The 21,184-nt window shown below is 33.9% G+C and overlaps 4 protein-coding genes across 5 annotated transcripts; 3 read left to right on the top strand and 1 right to left on the bottom strand.

Annotated features, from left to right (window-relative positions):
- Nucleotides 1–1,987: 1,987 nt before the first annotated feature.
- On the bottom strand, nucleotides 1,988–3,738 carry Bm6863 (Uncharacterized protein; the record flags this gene model as incomplete). The annotated part of the gene is made up of 4 exons (XM_001900690.2): nucleotides 1,988–2,277; nucleotides 2,470–2,653; nucleotides 2,956–3,148; nucleotides 3,521–3,738. The coding sequence occupies 4 exons, from the start codon at nucleotides 3,736–3,738 to the stop codon at nucleotides 1,988–1,990; spliced, it is 885 nt and encodes a 294-aa protein (XP_001900725.1).
- A 1,186-nt stretch (nucleotides 3,739–4,924) lies between these two features.
- Bm5645 (Uncharacterized protein) lies at nucleotides 4,925–10,185 on the top strand (the record flags this gene model as incomplete). Of its 2 annotated transcripts, none has more annotated exons than XM_043076816.1 (14): nucleotides 4,925–5,189; nucleotides 5,458–5,558; nucleotides 5,668–5,811; nucleotides 5,963–6,071; nucleotides 7,033–7,102; nucleotides 7,193–7,326; nucleotides 7,796–7,956; nucleotides 8,160–8,331; nucleotides 8,461–8,527; nucleotides 8,740–8,957; nucleotides 9,036–9,133; nucleotides 9,266–9,368; nucleotides 9,555–9,742; nucleotides 9,994–10,185. In XM_043076816.1, the coding sequence occupies 14 exons, from the start codon at nucleotides 4,925–4,927 to the stop codon at nucleotides 10,183–10,185; spliced, it is 2,022 nt and encodes a 673-aa protein (XP_042932750.1). The 2 variants fall into 2 exon arrangements, with proteins under 2 accessions (XP_042932750.1, XP_001900724.1); XM_001900689.1 differs by having other exon boundaries at nucleotides 6,949–7,102.
- Nucleotides 10,186–12,661: 2,476 nt separating this feature from the next.
- Bma-nuo-4 (Uncharacterized protein) lies at nucleotides 12,662–16,698 on the top strand (the record flags this gene model as incomplete). The annotated part of the gene is made up of 11 exons (XM_001900688.1): nucleotides 12,662–12,834; nucleotides 12,970–13,066; nucleotides 13,567–13,683; nucleotides 13,974–14,115; nucleotides 14,605–14,691; nucleotides 14,985–15,109; nucleotides 15,319–15,398; nucleotides 15,547–15,717; nucleotides 15,917–16,037; nucleotides 16,248–16,345; nucleotides 16,587–16,698. 11 exons carry the CDS (start codon nucleotides 12,662–12,664, stop codon nucleotides 16,696–16,698), a joined length of 1,323 nt encoding a protein of 440 aa, XP_001900723.1.
- A 1,617-nt stretch (nucleotides 16,699–18,315) lies between these two features.
- Nucleotides 18,316–20,682, top strand: Bm10702 (Uncharacterized protein; the record flags this gene model as incomplete). The annotated part of the gene is made up of 6 exons (XM_043076815.1): nucleotides 18,316–18,404; nucleotides 18,609–18,808; nucleotides 18,972–19,029; nucleotides 20,040–20,221; nucleotides 20,362–20,456; nucleotides 20,533–20,682. The coding sequence occupies 6 exons, from the start codon at nucleotides 18,316–18,318 to the stop codon at nucleotides 20,680–20,682; spliced, it is 774 nt and encodes a 257-aa protein (XP_042932749.1).
- Nucleotides 20,683–21,184: the final 502 nt, after the last annotated feature.

Here is a 21,184-nt window from a genome sequence, read left to right as displayed (position 1 = left end):
CTCGACCTTAAAGAGAGGTGAAGACACATAAAAGCAATCGATTATCAACGTATAAGCATGAAATGAAGCCGGTACAAAGCAAGGTATCATTGTTGAGCTACATTTATATGCCAACAAGATGTTATTACCCTGATTTTGATGATATTAATAAATATTTTAAAGTTTTAGTGGTCTAACAAAATAAAGAATATGGATGAATCGTTTTGTAAAATGGTGGTTTAAATTAACCCCAAAAAGTAATAGAAAGTCACAAACTACACAAAACATAACTGATTGTTCATTTAGATTGGTCAGTATTTAACAATAAGCATAGGATGGCATCTCGGTAGGGGGGATGTGAACGGCTTGTTTCGTCAAAATCTGGTTTTTTCTCTGAAGAAATATTGCTTTGGGCGTAGGGATCGTAGGATCAAGCGGATTGACCGACTGATCGAAAGGCAAGATTGGATATTTTTGCTAAATTTATTTGCTTTAAACAAACGGATTTTCTAAACTGGTCAGTTTTTTCTTGGAATTAATTTAATGCAAAAATGAAATGAATCAAGAAAGACACAGTAACAAAAGTTTCATTCCCGTCATTCAGACAAGTTCCTGTCTATTTTCAGAATTTATGCGCCAGAAATGCACGTAAATTTGTCTAAAATCAGAATAATGGATGGCAGTTTGCTGCTGTGACTCACCTTATTTGACGGATTTGAAATTGCTACCACTCCTCCTGCTAGTTGAAACCAGTTGCGACATTTTGATTACCATTGTTATTGTTACATTCTTTCTCCTATTACTATCATTCTACTACTACCCTAATAGCAGCTCTGAATCGAAGCTACATTTCTAGCGTTTAGTAGTGCCAAGTATATTCGCTTTGAGCACAGCTGGTTTTAAGCTAAAGAATTCAATTACACGTGCAACGGTCATCTGCAATTTCAGTGCATTCAATTTACTTCATTATTTTGGTCTTAATTCAAACATAAATTCCAACTTTATTCCAATTGAAATTGTTCATTTTTTAGATGCTTCATACTTTCAACATATTACGGATGCTAACCAAATTTACACACTATTTCTACTCCTATGCTAAGGTAATCCAAAGTTCTATTAAATTTTTTTATGATGCTTGAAAAGTTGTGATTACTTGAAATTGAAAGAGGAATTAAAAAGTGACAATTAAAGGAACCACCGACATATACCCAATAGTTCGTAACCATAATCTCAAAGCTATTAAGTTTCTAGAAAATGTAAAGATATTTGGAATAGCAAAAAACGTATGGTAGCTGTATTCAAAATACGTGATCATTAATCGGAGGTGTATCACTCCGTTGGAATCATTTCTAAACTTTACAGCTCCTGATATGCAATCTGATAAATCTTTTAAGAAACTATTTGTAAGATGCCGCATGTTTTATGCAAACACGAAATTATAATTCCAACTTGTAAAGAGATTAATATAAAATATCCTGATTAGTTTATCATTCAGTAATGATTGAGACCAAAAATTAAACCAAAGCATGAAATTAGTTGGTAAGAAAGATAAGCAAGACTCTGATCTCAATGGAACAGCAGAACATTGCAGTCATATGTTGTATTAAGGTACGAATGTACTGCTGGTTGGAATGGACAAATTAATTTTCTTAAAATCATTTCACTAAGTCTTAATTGAAGAAAAAGGAGGAGGGTTAATAAAAACAACTCGCGGCAGCTTACTTAAATATCGCGGTCCAAATCATTTCTATAAAATACAAATAATGTGATACGTAAACCCTTGTCCGAAACATGATTTTAGAAAAATATGGCTACAGTTTCGTGGTCAGAGCAATAAAAAGCAGTAGAATGAACGACATTACTTCACTGTTTCATATGACAAAATAACACGCTATAAATGTCAATAATTAATTTATACCAAAATTGTAATGAAAAGTGGAGGCAACAAAATAATATGCAACGTTGATGTCATATCTATTTCTTCTATCATGATTTTTATTAGAACATTTCAAATTACAATTTCGTGCCGAAACAGTCGATACTTTGGCCTTATTTCGGAAATTTCCGGCAGTGGAGCATTCTGTGACAGAAAATGTAAAGCTGTGTCGTTGAAAACAGCAAAATTTGGTTTAAAAGTGGGAAATTTTAATAATGAACACACTTCACTATAAAGTGAGAGAGCTTGAAGTTCATTGCAATCAGAAATTTCCATTACATTGTATTCTTCCGGATTTTGTATAGATTTCTCATATTTTGACAAATGCTTCGTCATAAGATTCACCGAATGAAAATTGTTACCTGGAAACTCATTTAATTATCAATCTTTTTAAATGCAATAAATCATTGGTGGATAAATTAAAAAAGAAGATTTTACATTTGCAAAAAACGTTGTACATTTCAAGCGCTACTTCAACTGGAAGATAAGGAACTTTATTTTAAGGATAAAGAATTTCATTGAACACAAGACAACCAAATAAAACTAATGCTTACCTGCAATAATAATCCTTTTTAATTTCTTCCTATGCGCATAAATTACACTGTTATATATAGCATGACCACAGTGTGGTGCGTAGAATAGCACGACATTTTCGTTGTTGTCATCATCATCAGATATCCGACATTTTAATAAATCTTTGGTTTCGGATACGTAAATGTCATGATTGCATAGCCAACGCTGAAAAACCAATTTTCTTAAATTAAAAAACTTATTCGGATGTATTGAAAAATACCGAAGTGTAGGAAAAGAAAATCAAAACGCAGATTGACAAAAAGTAGTAACGACTGGTGAAATGTGAAAAGCAATTAATAATTTCCAGAACTCCCGATCGAAATATTTGCTGGAATGAACAAACACTATAGTCAATCACAAGTTTTTGTTTCAAACTCGGCACCTACTGATTTTCTCCATCGATTTTCTATGTAACTCACGAAAAATCTAAGAATTAGAAATCAGTGCTGGAAAAAGGACTAACGAACCTTTTCAGTTTCCGTTAGGCAAGGTTCTTGAAAGCAAACTTCACACCCGAAATAATGTTGCAATTCTAGCAACATCGCTAGCTGATCACAACCAGGATAACAGCAGCGACTGAAAGAACCTAGTCCAAGGGCCCAAATGCTTGAAAGTTGACGTCCGGAGAGGGATTTGAGAAGTAAAGAAATAACCTGTCGGCTGAAATGCAAAACGAATGTCAAACACTGATTTTACAATGTACCTGAAGCTAGTCAATTTCTACAGCTTCAAAGGGGCAACTGTCCCGTCCCATATTCTGAATCATCCAACTTCTAGTTAAAACTTCCTGACCCGTGCTTGCTTCTCTAAATATATAGCAGCATCTACAGCCTTCAAGTTAGATGAAAAAGGACTAGCAAGACCTAGAGCTTTCTCTTCATTTATCGATTCCTACATTTATTTCCCCTTACTCTGTCAGGGAACAGTAGCATAACGCTAACACTTTCTCATCTTCTCCGACATGCTTCTTACACTTTTTTTCGACGGAAGTAAGATAGGAAGGAAAAAAAAGAAAACATTAACCTGACTCACCTGTAGTTGATCAGCTCGGTGTTGCTGCACGCATTTTTCATGACTGTATCAATTTTCTCTACTGAAACCTGATTTCCCAGATCACAAATAGCCGTTGCAACCTTCCCGTCTGTTCCACAAGGTCGCCTCCAACCTTTCCTCCCTCTCTTTCTCACTACGACAAACCGTTCATCGTCATCAGATCCACATGCACCTCCTTTGCATGTTTCAGATGCCATATGAGCTTATTGCTGGCTATAAGTTACGCCAATAATTATGACTTCAACGAATATATGAATAAAGGAGAGTAGTGAAAATACTTCCTAACACAAGCAATACACCATCACCACCTTAACTACCTTAATTCCCAATTAATGTTTACGATAAAGGCTGTTTCAGTTGAACGAAAGTCTTAGAACGATCATTACTGTGACCACCGCATCGCATCCGCATCGCTTTTAGGTTTTTGGCGCCTGGGAGCGTTAGCGGTCCTGGTTGTGCGGCATTAGCGCCCAAAGCGTTGCGTGTCGCGTAGCGGTGTTCCCCTCCTTGTTAATATGAAATTTTGAAAATGATACAGTTCGGATGTGGATAGATTACCAGTGGGTTGCAGTAAAGTACAAATTAGAGGCAGGAGGTGAGTCATCGACTCAAATGTAAGTAGCGTTTAATTAGCTAACATGCTGCCATGTTGTGGAGTCTCACGTCAGTGTTCGCTAATCACGTCATCAGATCATCACAATCCACTTGGTAAGGTATTAAGTTAGATGGAAAAAGTTGGCAAGGATATGCCGCTTGAATATCTAACACTCGTAGTTGTCGGTAGCTTCGCTGTCAATGTTTTTATAATCACTATTTATTACTATTTATTATTTACTTCAATTTCAGACAAATGTGTATCAGCGTTTCAAATGTTAATTTTATTACTTGTTGATCCGTACTTCTCGGACAGGTCAGGGTTGTTCCCATCATTTATAAGCTAATAAAATTTCCCGATGATACATCTTAACTAGTAAATATACAAAAATTTGAAACAAAAAAGAACTGAGTAAGTGTTGAAATTTTTTTTGTTGCAGCTGCCATTTTGCACCTAAGCAGTGATACCGGAAGTTATCAAACCGGTTGGTGCCGGACGGCACGCGCTGCAACATATTGTTTTTGGATTCCCAAGTAAGTTTGTTTGGAATCTTTCTTTTCCGCATTCGCCATCTTTTAGAAATCAGTAATTAAGTTTTTTTTTTTTCCTTTCGGTTTCTTCTCCGTGGAAACTGCGCACGCTTGGGGTATACCGATCTAGAGCATACTAATGGCATTGATGTATGACTTTCCATAATTTTAAATTAATACTGTTTCAGAAATAATTGAAATCACGCGATTTATTAAGTGAAAAATTTTTTAGGAAAACGATCAAAAAATATTGATCATATGCCAACGGTTCAGATCCAGTCGGTCGTTGGACAGCATACAGGTGGTACCACTACTACTCTAAGTACTGCCATTGCTACCGGTGAAACACCATTAATTTCAACGTCAGTTTTGGATGAAGACTTCACTCGTCGCTTGATTGAAGCTGTGAAAGCACAGCCCTGTTTATACAATCCCAGTCATGAACATTATGGGAACAAACATTCTAGCGCTCAATACAGAATTCAAGTGTGGCAGAAGCTACGTGCTGAACTTGGTTTCAAAGGTATTGCCTCTTTTGTTTGTTCTGTTTTTTCTTTTTTATGTTACAATCAATAAATGCCATTTATTAATTATCCTTTTACTTCTCTAGACATGAAATTCCATGACATTCAGTGTCATTACCTTTCTTATTCAAAACTTCAATGCTTAATCACTCTGGGTTCGCTGTCGCTCTATATTCCAATGTTCCCATGAATTTGTCATCGACCTAAACTATTTGAACTGCTTGTTCTTTGCTTCTCTGTCATATGATTGTTGAGTCTTTTTAACAGATGACGCACATGCGTTACAAATGCAGTGGAAAAGAATACGTGATCGGTACGTACGTGAACGGCGGAAGCGACGAAATGTTGATTCGGGTGAAAATAATCAGGTCACGCAGTAAAAACAGAGCTTCTCTTTCATTGTCTTTTACACTGCGTTTGCTTATATCAGGTTTCCCATAAAGTTTTTCGATATTTTGTCGATTTTTAAAATTTTAGGATTCTCTTATTACCGGTCGGGAACGTCATGCATCAGGTGGTTCTAACTGTTCCACATCAAGCAGTGTCGCTAATGTGAACACATCACTTTCTTCACAACAGTTTACCGAAATGATGCGATGGATTGAACCATTTTTAGTTGATGTAAGCCGAATTATCTAAAGTAATGGGTATATGCTGAATTCTCGGAGGAATGAACTGTTCTAAATAAGGAGCAGAAAATGTTTGTCTAACGGAAAGGTGAGCAAGAATCTTCTTTTCTTCACATTTGTTGAATGCTTTATGCATTTTTTAGAATATGACGAGTAATGTTCACTCTACATCTCTTAGTGCACTTGCAAGTTCAAGTATGCAGCATCAGCAGATTCAGAATATCACTTCACAACAACCAAACGACAGTCAAGGTAAAAAAAATATTTTCCATACTTCTTTGAGGGGTTCGGAATCACTCTTAAGAGCGATAAATCTGCCATGACTGTTCAGAAAAGAGAAACCATTACAAAGATATAGAATTTCTTCTGCTTACAAGAAGGTTGAAAACACAAATATAATTTCTGCTCAAGATATATAATTAAATTATTCCTTTTGATACACAAAGTTTTTTGTATGATATATGGGCTGTTTTTGTTGCCTACAATCCTCGTGTCCGAACTTCTTTTGCTAATATAACAAGATAAGAAAAATATCACCTTCTCTCAATGACGACTGTAATTGCAAAGTTCTTAGAGCAGTCTTTTTCTTAGATCCATATAAATTTTCTCTAAAAAATCTTCAAACTTCAAAAAATGTGTTCTGGATGTTTCGTATCGTCGTTACATCTTACAAAAGCATCAAGCGCAAGAATGCAGCGTAGACTTGCTGTTATTCTGAAATATCATTTTTTGATGCAATAATAATGGAATACTGGCAACACTTAGGCAAATGAATCGCATGCTTCACACTTGCTTTTATTATCATTTGTCAGTACGACTGCCATACACCTTTTCTTTACCAGTAAAGACATCATGGAATCTTCACTTTTTAGACAACTAATAATTTATATAATTAAGCAAAATTCTTCTTACAATTTTCGTTTGTATTTTCCACTAGTGTTTCATACCCTCATCTATAATGTTTGTTCATTTTCGAGTGCATGAGCCATGAACAAAACGAGAATATATTTTAAGAAACATGAAGTTCAAAAATTAGGATAACTTTTTTCTTTTATCTTTTTATCCCCCTCAGCAATTTCTGAATTTTCCAGGCATATTACTAAAATTTTTTGCTTTTATTTTTTTGAAGGTCAAAATGGTAGCACTCTAGCAGTGATTGCGCCAGCAAGAGTCAGTAATCCTGGAACATATTTAGTACATTACAACCTTATAGGTAACGTCAAACAAGAAGCTTCTAATCAGGGAATGTCCATTAGTTCTACAGACGGTATAACTGTAAGCAGGTAATTATTTGTACTTTAAATTAGGAAGTTTCATAGTCCTTATATATATAATTGCTTTCTAAAAATTTCAAGCAAATTTCTTATTTGTAGTTACCAACAAACCAATCAACTTCAAATGGTAAACACACAAGTTTCATGTGAATACAACACTTTGCGAGATCATGGATTGTTGAATGGGTCGAATAGTGACAGAAATACGAATGCTCTTTCATCGTCTACCACAGGTTTCACTTTCAAACAAAACTTATGTGAGTATTTCAGTTACCTACATTAGGTTTCACTTTCGACGCCAAAAGTATTTTGGTATTCATTTGGTCGTTCGAATCGGGTATTGTTTCCAGCTTTTATTTCATATTTATTTGAAAGCATTGAGAAGCTCATTTATTCATCTTGTTTCCTTTGATATACACATTTCAGTTTTTATGCTCTCAATTTCCATTCTTTAGAAATCTTATTTCGCTTTTCGAATTTTGTAACTTTTTATTTTTCACAGATATTCAAATTTGCTCAGTATCTAATTACAAAAGAGGAATTCTTTTTCTATACTTCTTAGAAATCCTATTTAGTTTATATAATTTATGGTCTTTGCTAAGGTAATTATCGTTTTATCACACTTAAGAGTTGATCCTTGAGATTTAACTATGCGACTCTATTATGATCCAATATTATGTTTAAGGTTTAAATTATTTTAAGATAATGGAAGTCCATGTTCGTCAACAGCAAGTAGTGAGATAGACGTTGGAACAGCAACAGCTTCGCATTCTAGTCAAGTTGTTTTGCAACAGCGGCAGCGACAACCTCTAGCGCAGCACCCGTCCAGTATGGTAATGTTGACTACCGTCCAGTCGCAGCAGGTAATTATAAGAGATTGATAATGAAATTCGTTGAAATTTCAACACAGTTTAGTTCCACACATTAAAAAAAATTTCATAAATAAAAAGAAATCAAATGCTTCAAAAGCTCATGAAAACAGGCAGGTGTGTTAGGAACAAATAAAACTTCATTACTGGTATATGTTTCGTCAAATTTTCAAGTACTTATTAATTTATCTTTTTAGATGGCATCACCTCAGCAGCAGCAACAACAACCCATTTTGTTACCTAAAGTAGAATCAAGGTCAAGAGTAGGACAACAGTTACAAACATCCGATGGCGGAGTAGTAACAGTTACCGCACGAGGTGTAGCACCGGTGACTAGTGTGATTAAGAAGGATGTTAACGTCAGGACAAGTGAATTTTACCACTCTTCAGTTAGACTATTATTATTTCACATTGTCCTGATCGGAAGCTGCTTGTAAAATATATTTTCGTGGGGTGCTTTTGCAATTCAAGATTACTTTATGTTATTCTCACCTCTAGATGATGGCGGTACTGTGACAATGATTATTGATCCGACAACTTTTTACCAACATGGGTCGCAAAAAATGTAAGTGTTTAGAATTTATTACGAGTAACTGTAGGATTTTTTTTTTCTTTTTTCAATTTTGATTTTTGTAAATCAGATGAGTTAATTGCGGACTTCTATTCGGATTGAATCTATATTCAGATTTTCGTACGCATTTGTTGGGTTTTAAAATTATGAAATTTAGTTTTCAAAAATAGACTGATCGGTTTTATAAAGGTCTGTTTATTTTGCAGGTATCGGTTAGTAAATGTGTCAGAATTGAATACTGATGCAGTATCTACGAATAACGGCTTGTCGACAGTTTGTGGCGAATTGAAGATAGTGGGTATTCCACAACGTAGAAAACGCGTTGCAGCAATTAGTGTGCAAGGCATGTCAAATGGTCGTGGACAATTAGGCGACGAAGTTCTGGATGACGTGGTTTCCGAAAAAACTGTTACTATCGATCAAGGTCCGATATTATTTATAATGCCGAGATTTAAATTAACAGTCACTGGTTCCTTATTTTTTTTGGAAGCATAGATTTCAGGAACAATACCAGGGAATGAGAAAATAGTTTTGGATCAACGACCCGCTACTTTTGCAGGAGGCACAAATATCTTGGGTCATAGCGTGCAACAGCAACAGGTTTATAGTTTTTTCCGATATTTCTGAACACTTCTTTTTTGGCCTCCTCGAATTAATTTTACGAAATTCGAATATATTTTGAAGAGGAAACATTTTTGGGGATCGTATTTTTTTTTTTTTTTTTTTTTACAGTTACACCAACAACAGACTCCGAACAGCTCGCATTCACATCCAGGAATCTCTGTTTCACCGCATCGTACCACTATATTGACAGCACCTCATGCTGCTCAGTTAGGTATGATATAACTTATAGTATCGACTAGTAACACAAAGTTTTTTAGAAGCTTGCAACAGCCTGCGAAAGATATTGATTGATTGGGATTAGCTTTTTTCTGTGTTTGCTATTAGAAGAGAAGTCTTGCTCTCTTGCTTCATTTCTATTAATTTGAAGAGAGCAACCGTGGGATTCATTTGATTCCAGGGTTGCCACAGAATTCTTCGATACCGTTGCGACAGCAGGCTGGGCATCGATTCGTGACACAAGCTGTTTTAGTAGAACATCCGCACTATGCTGTATTACCAAGCCAGTCATTGCAAGAAGAACATGACGCTAATCTTGCATTTGCCAATTCAATAGCTAATTATTTGTCAAGGTTAAATGAGGATGAGGTTAATTATTAGTAAATCTGATCATTAAAAAAATTTCTTTTTTTATTGGACTTACATTTGATTGCGTTTCAGTTGAAATTCTGTCCCAAGATTCTCACATTTCTATCAGCAGTTTGTATAAATTATTAGCGATATGCAGAGCAATCTTTGGAACATAGAGAAAATATTTGCTAAAAATCCGAGATCCTAATTAAACTTTTTGATATGAATTCATGTTATGCAACAACTTTCAATACTGTTTTGTTTTTTAGAAGGCAGTGGCGAAAATGAATATTCAACGCATACTTATGGATGCACGATTTGGTTTGGGTGCTTGCGCACGAATGATCCATGATGAAGAATTGAATGAAGCTGCTGTTGCTGCTGCTGTGGTGAGCTCCGCTTCCCATGATGTTGGTTCGACACGACAGCATGTTGATGGTACGTCACAACGACTAAATTGACCATAGCAAGCATTAAATGTTTCGAAACTTGTAAAGTGAATTCAAATCGAATGTGTGGCTTTGTGAAGGATGTAGCAAAAATCGGTAAAAACTTTAGAAAATCCAAATTTATGTTTTTTTTTTTTTTTTTTTTTTACCAACAAGCGACTAGTTTTTCAAATTTGATAAAGTCGAAATTTAAGGAATGAAATTAAAAAAAAAAATGGAAAAAATTATGCATTAATAGTAGTTCTACTTTGTGATTGGAAATGAGTGCTGTTTTCTCAGGATCAGGATTGATTTTAAATATTTTGTTTTAAACTGTGGCATAAATGTTTTAAAAAGCGATATAACCGATGTAAGTTTGCTTCTTGATCTGTTTTTCAACTTATTAGATTGATACCCAAGTGTCACTTACGCAGAATTTGGAAAAGAAAAGCGAATTTTTACGATTTTTTTTTTTTTTTGGTAAAATCATTCTTTTGTGCTTCCAAAATGGTACCTGTAAATTTAGGTCATAATTTGCCAAGTTTATAAATAATTGAAGGGATTAAGATATACAAAATCACTTTTGTCATTTGAATTCTGAAAATTTCATAGATTTTTTAAATTTAGGTTTCATTTGTTACTTTGCAGCGTAAGTGATACCAATTTGGTACTTGCGTTATGTAAATGTTTCCATATTGTATGGTTCTTTTTTATATAACCTCATGCAGACTGTTACATAATTTGATCTCATGTTTGATGACTAACTTTTCTGTAAGTTGTACATTCTTGATGACTATTTGCAGTTATGTTCGAAGTTCCATATTTATATAATTATTATTTTTTTTTTGCAATTATGTTAAAAGGACATCCCAGATCCCAATTTTCTGCGAATAGTATTCTGCGCATGTTTTAAAGAAATTCTGAGGTATTTTTGGTATACATGCGTAAAGTTCCTCAGATTTTTTTAGAGATTTTTTAGATATGAATGAAAGAAGTAAATTACCAGCGAAGCACAGAACACGAACTTGGGAACTATCAGGCAGTCAGTTTAGAGGAATTTAAAGAAAATAATTTCCCCTTTTTTCTCATTTTATTTTCTATGCCTCTTCAGTTTATTTAGAAGTCCTACTGCCTTTCATTTCTGCTTTATAAACCTGTCATATTTGTTATCATTTTGTTTGCAGTATTTATAGAGTTTTTTGCGTGATTACTTTCCTATTTGAGCAGTTCGTGGTTATTTGTTTTAATTATTTAGCCTTCCATCACTAATCTTTCAGACATTCCAGAAATTTTCTTAAACGAATTTTATTCTCGTAAAAATATACTGAATCCTGAACTGAAATCAACTATGCTTTCTTTGCTCATTCGGTCCAGATCTTGTTCTTGTTTGACGGAATTGAGTAAGCACGTTCATCTTTGTCTGACATGGTTAGCTACTCGGAATAGTGAAATAGCAGAAGCACTTGCTTATCTTGTTTATTGTGAAGTTGAGCGACCCAGAATACTTTTTATAATTTGTTGTGGGGTTTATTTTGCTTTATTTGCAATTTTTTTCATTTTTTACTTATTAATATGTGGTATATTTACTGAGGCGCGGTAGGAGTATGTGGAAAGGTACTCCAAAACTTCGCTACTTTGTAGAATTTTTCCAGTGTACTCCAAACTCATTAAATGTTTTTTTATATCTTAGATTGGATTGTTCTACCATTTGCTTCTTTGTTAAGATGCACTGTGTTAAGCGATGTTAATAGTTTTTACCATTAGGGGATCTTAATAGAGTCGATTTGAAATTCCTCTCCTTGAGACATTTCACTAAATTTCTTATAAGCACGCAGTAGCTGGATATGTTTTTTAATTAGGTGCATCCTAACACAAGCTTGTCCTGTTGTATAACATACAACTGTACAGTATTTCTTGTGTTTTTTTTATCTGTGCACAGTGCCAAAGGTTTCGCATTTCACTGCGATTATGTAACAAATTTTGAAATAATCACAAATTTAAAGTCTTCCATCTTTGCTGACTTCGATGGTTATTACTATCGAGTACACTTCGTTATTTGTTGTTAAACATACGACGGCGAATTCTCTTCTAGACTGAACTTCTAAATTATGCACTAAGTTCAGTATCGTGATTGCGCATATAACGGTCATCGTAATTTGCTCACAGCTCTTGGTTAGAAAATTGCTTTAATCTAATGTTTGAAGAAGATGTGCACTTGTTTTCGTAAGTCCGACTACATGCTGTTTTTTCAGTTTGGGCAATTATATAAAGAATCGCGGTTGACCACTTTGCGAGTAAAATTGTTAGAACTGATTTGCAAAATTCTCGAGTACCGTTACTACGCTTAGGTCCGTTATTTTCTTTGGTGGAACTTCTGCTTCTGTTAAAGAAGTTTAGACGTTTCTCGACGAAGGGCTTTGTTCATCTCTGCTTACGCATTGGATAATCTTGAAAAACAGTGATTGTTTATTACTTTAATCATAATAGGGCAAGTTTCCAGGGAATAAAGATGGCAGGTGTACTATGTAAATGGGCATGCACCTGTCCTCGACTGCGTGCTTCATCGTCAGTGTTTGGTAGGAGTGGACAGTTTATCGGTCAAAAAAGGACAATTGTTGAAAAGAATAAATTAAAACTTGATCCTGATGCTTATCCAGAACCGTGGCCCTATAAACAGAAGGGGTATGCACTTTTTCTGTGTTTTGTTCAGTGGTGAAGATTATTACTGAAGGACAGTTATTCAAAAGGCATCATTTATTTATGAGTCGATGATTAGGCAGGAGGTCATTTTTCTGATTTGAAATTTTTATCATTCAGATATCGATGGCAACATGTTCTTGTTGATCGAACACTGAAAAGATTTCATGAAAATTCGAAGTTGATAGTGGTTGAAGGGAACATTGGTTCAAATAAGGTAATTTCTAATGAAAAAAAGGTGACAACTGAATCACTGTTGCTTCTGACTCCCTTTAATCTTTCTATAAAATCTGAGGTTATCATCATATTATGGAACTGCTTAGGGTCAAATCTTGCGCTTCTAAAAATTTCATGTAAATGATGAAGTTTCATGATGGAGTCAGATCTATCTAAATCTCGTATTTAATGTATTTAATGATTGGTGCTATATTTCGCTTGTATTTTATGATTTTTGAGGCATTCTTTTTAATTGTTTTTCCTCCATCTTCTTTATTCTGTCTAAAGCATGAATACCGTAGTATTTATCAACGAGGTTTCTTTCAGGATTTAGTTTCTTCAGGATCTTATTTAAAGGGTAAAATTAGCTCTGAAAACTCACATAAATAGAATGAAGTATCTCAAAAAAAAAAAATTGAAAGGAAGAGCAAAGATTGAAAAATAAAAAAGTTTCTAAGTTTGTTTTGGATAATTCCATCCTCATATCGTACATGATTTTAGTCGGATATGGCTTGTTCACTTGCTGATCGATTAGGTTTTCATTTTATTCCGGAATTTCAAATGGATGAGGTTCTGGTAGATCGTTTTGGCAATGATTACAGAAATTACTATCATTTGGTTAGTCTTGTTACTTTTGGCTAAAACAGTTTTTATAAGTTATTTTAACGAATATTTGATTAAGCACTCATTTGTGCAATTATATGTTGATTTAGAAAATATTACGGTGTCAGGCTTAAAAGAGATCGGAATATTTTTTAGAAGCAAAAATTTCTTTGCATGTAATGCTGCTTATGGTTAAACTGTTTAAAGTTTTTTACATGTACAAAAGTTGTGTCTTTAGTAATGATGAGTATTGCAATGATTTTTTTCCATTTCACTCATTTTTTGTTAATTATTTTCGATTACAGTTTCCAAAATCTTTCCGTCTGTTTGACATGAATATGTTCTACAAGGATCCCGGCAACGACGAGACAGCAAAGATGCGTGACCGTATTCTTAGATGCAAATTCGACCAATATTTGAACGCTATAGCACATATTATGAACACTGGTAAGAATTCAATTATTTAAATGATAATGTTAAGAAATTCAAGTTTTGTAGCTTATTTATGAGAGTTACATACTTTTAATGAAGTTATCTTGATAAGTGAATGTCTTCGTTTTTAGAATAAAGTAATAGAATGCTCTAAGCTTATACTTCAATGTACTTGAAATATGAAATGAAATTACTTAACATTATTTGTTGTCCTGAATTACATACTCTCCAATCTCATATTGTTGTTATCGCCTGATGGAAAGATAATAACAGTAATCATTCTCGCAGAACTCAGTAAAGTCACTGTTTTTTTTTTTCCATTTTTTAATAAACATGGTATGTACGATAAAAGTCAGACGTATTTATTTCATGATATTAAGCCACTTCCGAGAAAAGAGTGCTGTAGTGACTTTAGGGATGAGAGGATGATACAATAAATCAATACCAAGAATTTGTATTGGATTGTTTCACTGTTTTAGTTACTCTACGGTATTTCATTTCCAGGTCAAGGTGTTGTTTTGGAACGTACTCCACATACTGACTTTATTTTCGCCAATGCATGTCGTGCTAAAAATTATATTGGACCAGAATGTAAGAAAACACTGATTAACTCAGTAGTTTCTTTTTTATTCAGGATTTTAATATTGTATGTAATTCAAAATCATCTAATATTGCTTTTCATTTGTAATTTAGTGCACTTTCGTTTTCTAATTTTCAAGTATTTATTTTATTGTTTTCAGTTCACAGTCATATATACTGATTCTCAGCGTTTTTAGTTAAAAGCAAGGGAGAAAATCAGATTACAGTTAAAATTCAATGGTTCGTAGAAGGGTTGCAATTGATCTATTGAAGCAGTTAGTATGTCACGCTTTTATCTTTTTTAGATTTCACCTATTATTACATCGAACGCAAGAATATGATACCAAATTGCCGTTTTTGGCCACATCTGGTTATTTATTTAGATGTGCCGGTAGATAAATGCCTGCAGAACATCTATCAGCAGGGAAATGTCTGTTTTTTTTTTTTTTTTTTTTTTTTTTTTTTGTGTTTGTGTGTGTTCTGATGAACAGCTTCTGAATTCATATTCTCTTTTTTTCACTTTGTAATATTTACAGAACTCAGTTGTTTGCAAATGATTATTGTGTACTTAAATGAATGGCACACTTGTAATTTTTTCTCATCTCATAAAAAAAACAACTTTTTTTTCTGTAATTTCAGGCAGACAAAATAGCAATTATTGATCAGATTTATTTGCAAACAATCGAGGATTCATATAAAGATGCTTTGAAAGAATTTAGGTTCATTTACATCCTTTTTGAATTCAAGTAAAATCAGTGTATAAGATATCCTGTTGAGGTACGCTAAAGGAGCGTCGCAAAGAGATTTCGAAATGCTGAAATCTTTTGTAGTTCTTGGTGGCAAGACATAATCTGACTTTCATTGTAGGAAGCATTCCGAAATATTGGTTTATGACTGGACAGTGCCTGGAAATGTGGATAACGTCGTGGAAGATATCGAAGATATGGATTTTGATTTCTTTGAACATCACAGAAGTGACGTTTTCGGAACTTGGGAAAACGGAAAAAACGAACTGGAGTACTCCATTGCACGAAATTTGTATATTTTACTTTTTTCTTTTCGTAATGCGTTGGCGTACCTATCAGTAGCTTGATTGTCGTTTAACAGCGTTGGCGTACTTGATTGTCGTTTAACAACTATAGGTGCCATATATTTTAATATCATGTTACATGGTATGAAATTCAGTGTTAATTGGAGTACCACTGAAATAATGATCACTATGAAACTAAGATTTTAGTGTAACAGACAAGAGGGAAGCACATGCGTTAGCATTTTTGGGTCTTCCTGATCATGAGTGTGGCGAATTATATCAAAGTCCTCGAGAGATTGGGCGCTACATTCAGTGTATTCATAATGAGGTTTGATATTTGAAAATTTTTTCTTTGAGTAGCTTAATTTGATTGTTTTTCACTTATTTACTTATTTTCATAGCTTGCTAATTAAACTTAAGTTCTTATTTCTTCTCTATACTTCTCACTCCTTAATAAATGTGTTTTGTCTCTGGAACGCACTCACACTTAAATCATGCTACTGCTCTGTATAATTAATTGAGCAAAACTTTTTTTCAGATTCTGAAAACACCATATGTTTATTCAGCAATCAGAGATAAAGGGGATAAATTTGGATGGTTCAGCAAAGTAAGCACATTCACTAAAGGTGAACCATGGTAAGTTGTTTACATCTTCGTTGTACCCAGCGTGATTTATTGTATAATTTATTAATAGTAAATGACACAAACAAGTGATAGCAAATAAAAGCAAACATAGAAATGCAGTGCTATTTTTAATTTTTCCGATTGTAAGAAACTTTTTTAAGAAAACTTCGCATATCATTCGCATATCATTCTGGCTTTTTAAAATTTGTTGCATGTTCTGGACTTCTAGCAAATTTTCTAACTTGGTTTTCAGGTTTGAGTATTATTACAAGGATGCATATCTAGAAGATCTTGTTGGTGTCCAAGAAGTAATCGCTGACCCAACACATCAGAGTTACTACAATCAGATTCATAATGAACACTAAGTTTTTCATGAGTTTGTGACGTCCACATTGTGTACCTCTTTTGTGCAATTTTAATTCACCGGGAAGATTTGAACATATGATATCGTGTATAAAGATTGATATTATAAAGATTTGTATAAAGTGTGATCAAATTAATTTGCAAAATATAAATCTGAATGCGAAAATAGATAATGCAGTATTTTAGTGTTATTCTACCAAAATGGTCAGGATTTTTTAGCTGAAGAATAACCTGATATATATATAAATGTATGGAAGGTGATGAAGAAAGGAAATTTTGAATTAGATGAAATGTGCTTTCGTGCTGTTTTGTGAAATGGTTGTTTTTTTCGTCTTTTTTAGTTTGTTATTGCTATGTTTCTTTTTTTTTCAATTTTTTTTGTGTACCAACTAGTTTGGCTTTCAGGTTAGATTTATTTGATTGTTTAGTAAGCATTTACTTTTTAATTCCATTGAGTTATTTGAGTTGCAGTACTATATATATATATATATATATATATATATATATATATATATATATATATATATATATATCTTTCTTTTTCTTTTTTGATAAAAATGTTAAGGCTTGATATTTGTTGTGTTTTAGATAGCTTGCCATATGGCGATTCTAGATGGTGTAAGGTTTTGATGATAGCGATAAATTTCAAGCGAAACCGGTAATCAGAAGTAGAGTTGACTGTTTGCTTAAGACACAAAACATTAGGGTGGGAATTCATGTAAACACTTTTAGAAAATTTGTTGTTGATGATAGGTCCAATTCATGTCGTCATTGCAACCAGTCTCAATAAAATTGCTGCTAGATAAATAAGAGAAGCTACACCAATTCCGCTCTTCATGGAGACATGTCACTGAAAAATGCACTTTTCATCAGTTAGATCAAATGCCTTTTTAGTGGGTCAGCTGCTGTTTCTTGTAGAAAAGGTCGAAATCTAGCTTTTCATACATGTTTTTTTCTGGGTTATCAAAAAACAATCAGTTTGCTAATTTGTTGTGTTGAACCTTTACAAAACGGCTAACATGCATTACGATCTTAATTGATTTGCCAGACAAAGCAACAACCATATGATCCAATTTGATGGATCATACTTTCCATCCATATCAAAGGGAATGGTTTAAATCAAAGCATGAATGTAGTACTGAACTCATCACTTAGTAAGATTGGATTTCACCTCATTTTTCTTATGAGTACCCTTAGTTCCCGTCATTTCACAAATTTCTGCTCGGACCGTGAAACAGAAAATTTCCTTTATTGTGTGCTATAATTGTGCGTTTCGAATAATATTACGATTTTCTGAAACATTAGGGATTTTGTAATCCTAAGTGTTGAAGCCCAGTTATTTTCACATCCTGAAAGCTGTAGGAGTCAAGAGTGATCTTTAATTTAGCAAACACAATCTTTATTGTGAAGCAACTTGGTAATAAAAGATAATTTCAAAGTACTACAACTTAAAATGCAAAAGATATTTTTACGTTGAGAATTAATTCGTGCTACTTGAAATGCAACAAATATCTTGGGAGAAAAAATGGAAGAAACTTTCCTAACGAGATGTACAAAAGGGTGAAGGAAAAAACAGTATCGAAAATTTGCATATAAATTTGTAAAAAATAATTTCATAAATGTTCAAAACTACCAGGAGTTCATCATTTGAAGCGATGCAATCCCTTTATTCTGGCTCGGACGTGGAAGCTAACAAAGCGAATGCACTGTAATTGGATTCTTTCAATTCTTGATTAACCGCCATTGTAACTTAAATGTTTGCAAGAGACTATGCAAATGCGAATTAGACTCATTAGTAAGACGGTATCAACCATTGCCTTTGGATGGACTGTAATGCTCGCTTGTTATATAAGATTTTGATGAGCCTTTAGCAGCTTATCATTCAGGATTTCAAAAAAAAGTCAGTTTTAAGGCTTGTGGGAACAAACTCGCCGAATCCCACTTGGTTTCATTTCGTCGTATCGATACACGCAATTTCGGCTCTTAGTCTATGTGTTTTCACAGTGCTGGGCTATGTTGCCAGTACCATTCCGATGACACTTGTTGTTCTCTTCATCTTCCAGACGTTCATGGCCATTCTTGGTCTTGCAGCAATTGAACAAAGTCGCCGAGGTCCATTTACTATTTTTTAAGAACTGACCAGCATGTGACAGTTAATTACAATGCCAATCATTCAATTCACAAGGATTAACTACTGATCGTCCAATCTATTTATTTATTTACTGAATTGAGATTTGTATAAGATACAAATGGTCGAATTAAATACCGCTTGCAGATTATCGTTCATTATATATTGCTGTAAATATTGTAACTGCTGGGTCAGCTATTATCTGGTCAATATTTCTTTTCATAAAAATGAAGGAGTACCCGATATATGTGCCTGTTGTATTCCTTATCATCGCGCTTTTCTCAGTTTGTTTTGTACTTGCAAAATTGCTGTATTTAAGCTCACTCGTTTGCTCTTCATTCTGAAAATAAATTGATAAAGAAGAACTGTTAAAAAATTTCTCATCTCTAAATGAGTCATTCGTTTATTCTACCTAGCCAATTTAATTCTTTCATACCCGCACTTATCCATTATTAACAATATCTTTTGCATTTATATACAATTAGTCTTACATAGACCTTTGCTTTACTAAACTGTTTTTTGTATCCTAATAAATTTCTCCATGCTTCAATCAAAATGTTAAAATATAGTGTACGTTTTTGTTGTATGATATACTTCTTTCTTTATAGCTGCTTGCAACAATTCTGTTGATATTTTTCCCTGATAAAAGAATACCGCAAAGTTTTGAAAAAGTCATATGCTTGGATCTTTTCCCTTTCGCTAAATTATTCTGTGACACTAACAGAATGTCGAAGAAGGCAAACACAAAAAGTAAATCTTTCAAAATCATTTCGCATTATTTTTTAATTATTTCAGTATAATATGTTAAGGGTGCAATGACAATTCGATAAAACATGACGCACATGGAATGAGGGGCAGTGTGGCAGTAAAGAGATGAAGCCCTCATCGGTAGAGTAAGTCATCGTGTAATAGGTAAGAGCATTTTCATGCATACGTTAACTGCTTCCACTTCTTTTTTCGGTGGCAAAAAATTTGATGACACGCGACCAAAAGGGAAGAGAGAAGTAAATGCCGCGCAATCAGTAGGAGTGAAGGAAGAAAATTCCGTACAATTAATAGAAACAAAGGAAGTGAATTCTAACGAATCTCTGAATGGCTCGATAAAGTCCGTTGGAGTGAGTAACTTTTACTATAGATTTTGGAACACGAAGTGCCATCTGTTTTAGCAAAAAGGACTTTAGGAACAGCTGCTGAAGACCGTAATTAATTTTGCAGGTTTAATCAGACAAGCTTTAATTTTCATTTCCAGTCACAGGATCAACAAAAGGACAGCTCTATAATGAAAGTCAGTGCCAGTATGACTGAAAGCGTACAACAACAGCAAAATATAACAGAAACAAGAAATGAAGAATTCCCAAAAAGATCAAGGATAGCAGCAGGGGCAGAAAGAGATGGTGGTTACTTTACACGAATTTCAACCATGAAACTTCCGTTATTTTGAATTTTGATTCAATATACACTGAATAAAATTCTTAGAAAAGATAAAATAATTAAAATTTCCGCTTTTAACAATTCAATCTTAAAAACATTATTTCAGTGAAAGAAGGCATAAAGCCAGTTGTCCAGTTGGAAGAAATAAGTAATGAAACAAAAAACAGTGCGGTGTCGTCATACGTGAATCATCCATCAGAAGTATTTTCATGTGTCACAGACCTGATCGTCAGACCTGATCGTCAGAAACGTAGCCTAAACCATTCTTTTCTTTCAGGGGCATTGCCTTGTGATTGGTAGTAATTGGCGTGAATTTTATGCCATACCAATCTTGAACGCATGCAATGTTCCTCTATGCTCAACTGGTCGAACTGGTCGTGATCGCTTCCGCAACAGACTGCTTATCAAGAAGTGTCGTAACAAGTAGTCCTTTTCTGATGACTTCGCAGCCAACTTCTGCGAAAATCTTCAAATTTTTTATTAAACAATTCAATTAAATATTTCAGAAAAAAAAAACGCAAAATTATCCCAAAATTTTCTCCACTGGAAAAGAATATATTCGAACACTGTCCACAGAACAACGCCAAAAGCAAACTTTAAAAAGTAATTCATTCAGGACTAACATTTAAACGATGATTTAGAAAGATATTAGCAGTAATCGACTGCAACAGTTTATTTTTCAGTAGATTTGTGGAGAAAGATCCTTGTGATAGTCATCTAAAATAGCATCTGTCTCCTTGGTTTACTTCTTGTTATATCCCTACTTTTTTAAATAATGCTGTCTTTCGTGTTTATCTAAATAAAATGACTATGCCATCGTTTCCTCTTATTGTCACTGTCGGCTTTCTTTGGTGACATGGTGGTGACTACAATATTGAGTGAAAGAAAAAAAGAGTCCAGCAAAAGAAAAGAAACTGGTAAAAGAAATA

This window comes from Brugia malayi (genome assembly GCF_000002995.4).
Source record: "Brugia malayi strain FR3 genome assembly, contig: Bm_v4_Chr1_scaffold_001, whole genome shotgun sequence".
Classification (NCBI taxonomy): Eukaryota; Metazoa; Nematoda; class Chromadorea; order Rhabditida; family Onchocercidae; genus Brugia; species Brugia malayi.
This window is presented reverse-complemented; position numbering and strand designations above follow the sequence as displayed.